Source organism: Anarhichas minor, unplaced genomic scaffold (assembly GCF_050575085.1).
Source record: "Anarhichas minor isolate MPS153535 unplaced genomic scaffold, ASM5057508v1 ptg000136l, whole genome shotgun sequence".
In the NCBI taxonomy this organism is placed as follows: Eukaryota; Metazoa; Chordata; class Actinopteri; order Perciformes; family Anarhichadidae; genus Anarhichas; species Anarhichas minor.
In genome coordinates this window covers 1,587,812-1,592,231 of record NW_027466582.1, presented here as the reverse complement: position 1 = coordinate 1,592,231, position 4,420 = coordinate 1,587,812, and the positions used below count along the sequence as shown (strand labels likewise).

At 39.8% G+C, this 4,420-nt stretch overlaps 1 protein-coding gene across 10 annotated transcripts in view; it reads left to right on the top strand.

Annotated features, from left to right (window-relative positions):
- Positions 1-4,420, top strand: part of LOC142941649 (uncharacterized) — a 47,961-nt gene that overhangs the window by 11,677 nt on the left and 31,864 nt on the right. For 8 of the 10 annotated variants that reach the window (XR_012951508.1, XR_012951509.1, XM_076083644.1 and 5 more), the window contains exons 2-5: positions 147-172; positions 1,299-1,490; positions 3,501-3,703; positions 3,873-3,891. Coding sequence is in view for 8 of the 10 variants with exons in the window: in XM_076083644.1 (XP_075939759.1) it covers positions 151-172; positions 1,299-1,490; positions 3,501-3,703; positions 3,873-3,891 (436 nt within the window). In the remaining 2 variants the exon portion in view is untranslated. The remainder of the gene's footprint in view (positions 1-146; positions 173-1,298; positions 1,491-3,500; positions 3,704-3,872; positions 3,892-4,420) is intronic. The other 2 variants (XM_076083649.1, XM_076083652.1) reach the window with 2 other exon arrangements.

Here is a 4,420-nt window from a genome sequence, read left to right as displayed (position 1 = left end):
GTAACTTTAGCTGTTCAAGCTTGTGCAGAGCTGCAGTGACACAACAGTTTGTGATACATGTAGCCTCCACCTTCGCCTCGTTTAGCTTTACTTTATTTTATTAACTGTGTTGACTTTAAGTTCCTCTTTCTCTCTTTCCTCCTCAGAGACATGGACCGGGAGGAGATTACTGGTGAGAAAACGAGTTTGCTTCTTTATTTATTTTAATAAATGAAGCTACTCAGTGGTGGAATGTAAATAAGTACATTTACTCAAGTACTGCAACTCAAGGTGATTTTGCATTCGAAGGTTTCAGACAAACTGAAGGATTGAGTGTAAATGCAGCATTAACAGTAAAACACTGACAGAGACCATTTTGATGCACAATGACTACTTTAACTTTTGATTCTTACAGTACATGTCTGCTGCTAATACTTAAATACCATTATTTACCAGGACCTTTTCTCATTTAATATATATATATATGTATATATATATATATATATATATACACTATATATATATACATATATATATATACATATATATATATATATATATATATATATGTATATATATATATATATATATATACACTATATATATATACATATATATATATATATATACATATATATATATATATATATATATATATATATATATATATATATATATATATTCAGTGTGGTATGAGTACTTTTACTTAAAGGAACAGTGTGTATCATTCAGGGGGGGTTTTATTGTCAGAAACAGAATATAATAACTATGTTTTCTTTAGCGTATAATCACCTGAATAAAAGAATTGTTGCATATTCGTTGCATTAGAATGAGTCGTTTCTATCGACATACAGAGCGTCCTCTTATCGGAGCACCCGCCATGTACTACGGAAGCCCACAACAGACAAACCACACACTGGCTCTAGATGGGGCCATTTGTGTTGTTTTCATGTTTAAGCGTTGGTCACCGTAGTTGTCCTACATGCTTGGCACACAGGTAAAGTTTCAGGTGGTTGCAATCTGCAACCTCACCACTAGGTGTCGCCAGATCCTACACACTGCACCTTTTAAGTAAAGGATCTGTCTTTGAGTGTAATGATGTTACTTTCCCCAAAAAATGATCATTAGGTTGAAAAATCACATACCAATTTAATAAAATATCAGTATCGCCCATCCCTTGTTTTACGCCGTTAATGAAAGTGATAAAGTTTGTGAATGTGTAAAAACCTTTTCCAATGTCTGCTGAATCTAACTAACTAGATTCTCTCTGAAACTATGTAAAGCTCAATAATGACTCAGACATTCTTCTCTGTCTTTAGTGTCGGGGAAGAAATTCTTTGTCCACTTGGCGGGAAAAACTAACGATGCTCATCATGACTTTGTTGCAAAGCTTAAAGGCATTGGCAAAATGAATGTGGCCTCTCCTGAAGACAGTGACTTCCTCGTGGTTTTCTGTCCCATCGTTTCACGAGTTGGAATGGACATCACCACGGCCCTGAACAACATTCCAGGTAGGAAATACCTTCGTTCGCCAGTTTCTTATTGGACTTTCAATTCCCATACTTTTAGCTGGCGCTCCCAAGACTCAACACAACCTTTCATATCATTACTTTGCTTTTAAAGATCTCAGCTTTACTGTTTAGAATTACTCTCACCACACCTCAACTCCCAAACCTTGTTTCCAGATGCAGCCGGCAGCTGTTTTAAGTAAAAGAGCTCTGATAGGCCAACTGTACCTGTCTTGTCCCAAACAGGAGACATTAGAGACTAGCTGGACATATGAACTCGTTCTCAATCCAAACTCCAGACATATGGATGCATATTCAGGACCCCTTGGCCTCACGCTTTAACGCACCTGGTACCGCTTGGTGTCACGTAGGTCCAGGCAACAAAACTACTGGGTTAGGTTGAGGAAAGATAGTGGTTTGGGTTGAATTAAGTGAGTTTACTAAAGTTGTTTACGTAAGTTAAACATGTTACATATGTCACATGGGTTAGGTGCGTTATGCAAGTTAACTTAGCTACCGATCTTAAAATAAGTTTTGGTTTCACAAAGGACACAGGCTGTGGTCTACTTGTTCGTTGGAAGCCCGGTTCGCCTCAAACAGACGCTAAAATATGCGTTGGTGCGAGACGAGGAGGGGCGTGACAAAGCGTTGGTATTTGACGATCTGGGAACGAGAACGGGCTGCATATGTATTCCTCTGCAGTTGATGGAGACCAAAACAGAGATAAAAGTGGACTGAATATCTGATTTATATTTATCAGGCGGACGAAATCACGTCTCCAAGCGAATGCTAATGTTGCTTGGTATTTGCTGGATGTGTTAACAGACAGTTGTTCGCTGACAAGTTCACGTGTCAACTCTAAAAGGTGGTTGTATCATTTAGTGTTTAAAGCGTATTCTGCTGCCCCCAAGTGGCAAAAAAAATCCCCATGTTTAAGATAGGGCTGCAACAACGAATCGATAAAATCGATAAAATTAGATTATTAAAAGAGTTGGCAACGAATTTAATTATCGATTCGTTGTGTCACGCGATTATTACGCCACTCAATAAGTCGCGGAGATGTTTGAGTATAAAACAAAAAGTTGAGTCGAGCGCGGGCAGAGCGGAGCAAAAAAATAAAAAAGAGCGGAGGTCGAGGAAAGACCATCGGAGAGACCCGTAACGTTGTTCTGAAACACATGGATGCGGAGGCAGAGAAATCAGTACGACCTAATGCCGTGTTCACACCAAACGCGACGCGAATCATTCGCGCCGCCGGTCTCGCCGGGGACTATTTGTCTTCATTCGCGCTGGACGCGTCGGAGAGGGGGCGTGGCTTCTCGCCCTGAAAGCCGTTCAACTGTCCGCCATTAACCATGGAAAAAATAACCTCTATTTCTGCTTAGTACGTGTTGTGGACACGTACTAACGTCGCCACACGTCGCTGTTTACTACAGCTGTATGAACACAAAATAAACTGATTTGGCTGTGATTTAACGGCAATAAACCGACAAAAAGGGACTCCGAAATAACTACGTAATGATGCTGATTTGTAGGCTACTTGTCTACTCAATGGAGCTCGGATGGATCGGTGCTAGGCTAAGCTAACATTGTAGCAGCTCCACCAACACTCAGAATAACGTCATCGAGACGTAAATACGGCAGCGTCTATTCATTGTTTGTACCATGTGGTTTACACACACACATGTATACACATAGTTTGGTCCGGTCTCTATTGATATGAGGTATCGTAGAGCTCTGGGTGAACACAGCCAGCTTGACAAGCATGACAAGTTAGCGTTAGCTCGTTAATAACAGTAGTAAAGCAGGGGTGGTATAGTTTGCAAGACTAAAGACTTTTTTATTCACTCGCCTTTTTTGGCCCATTAATATCCGATTCATCGATTAATCAAAAAAATAATCGTTAGTTGCAGCCCTAGTTTAAGAATACAATGGCAGGAAACTTCTAGTATAGATAGGAAAGATGTGTCACGTTGTTTCTGACTCATTTGTTTGTGCTGTCTTTGCTTACAGCTGGTACACCAGTAATTCTGGTGGTGATGCATCACACCTTCAATCGTGACTACGTTGTAGCTGAAAGCAGCAGACAGGTGACCAACCCAAACGTCCTGCTCACTGTGGACTTCCTGTTCCATGAGCGCAACCTCCTGACCAGCAACCGCAACGACATAGCGTGGCACGAGGTCGAGACGTTTCTTGGATCTTCCCGTTCAGTGGTAACGACTATTTTTTACTGATCTAATACAATCAGGTTTCCACACAATCGATGCAGAGTGAGCTGATATTTGTGATAGAGATAACAGAATCGTTACTGTGGTCCACCTCTGACATGATGCACTTTCATTGTTACTAATTCATATTACTTATTTTGTTTCTTCCTTTCAGGTTCCTCCCGGGAAATATAGTAAGTGTTACATTAACCTCAGATTTCAGATCAAACAGAAGCTAAATAAATAGTTCTTAAGTTACAGTCTTTTTAGAACAAAATACCGGATTTGTATGTTCTTGATGAGCTGCAGTGGAGGGAGAGTAACAAAGCATCACAACCTGAAGCTCAACTGCAGACAGCATGTTACAAGGAATGTGGTTTTGTGGTGAAAAGACAATTAGAAGAGTGCAGTTTGAATAATTCAGTCTTCTGTATTTATGGAAATTTGGTCTTATTTCATAGTTGTGGCCATCATTCGTATCAGAATAAACTAAATTTGACTCCTATACAGAGACGTAGAACGAGCATCATATGCTTATGTGCATTATTACTTCTCTCTTGATTTATTACCTCAGTAAACATGAGTTTATGGTCTCAATCTCTAGTTTCAAGTCTTCTTCAATAAGCATGATGTTCATTTAGTAAATTATGGTCCATTTAGAGTCAAATAGCAGGGTATGCTTTAGGGCGGGGCTACTGTGATTGACAGGTCTCTATCACGACC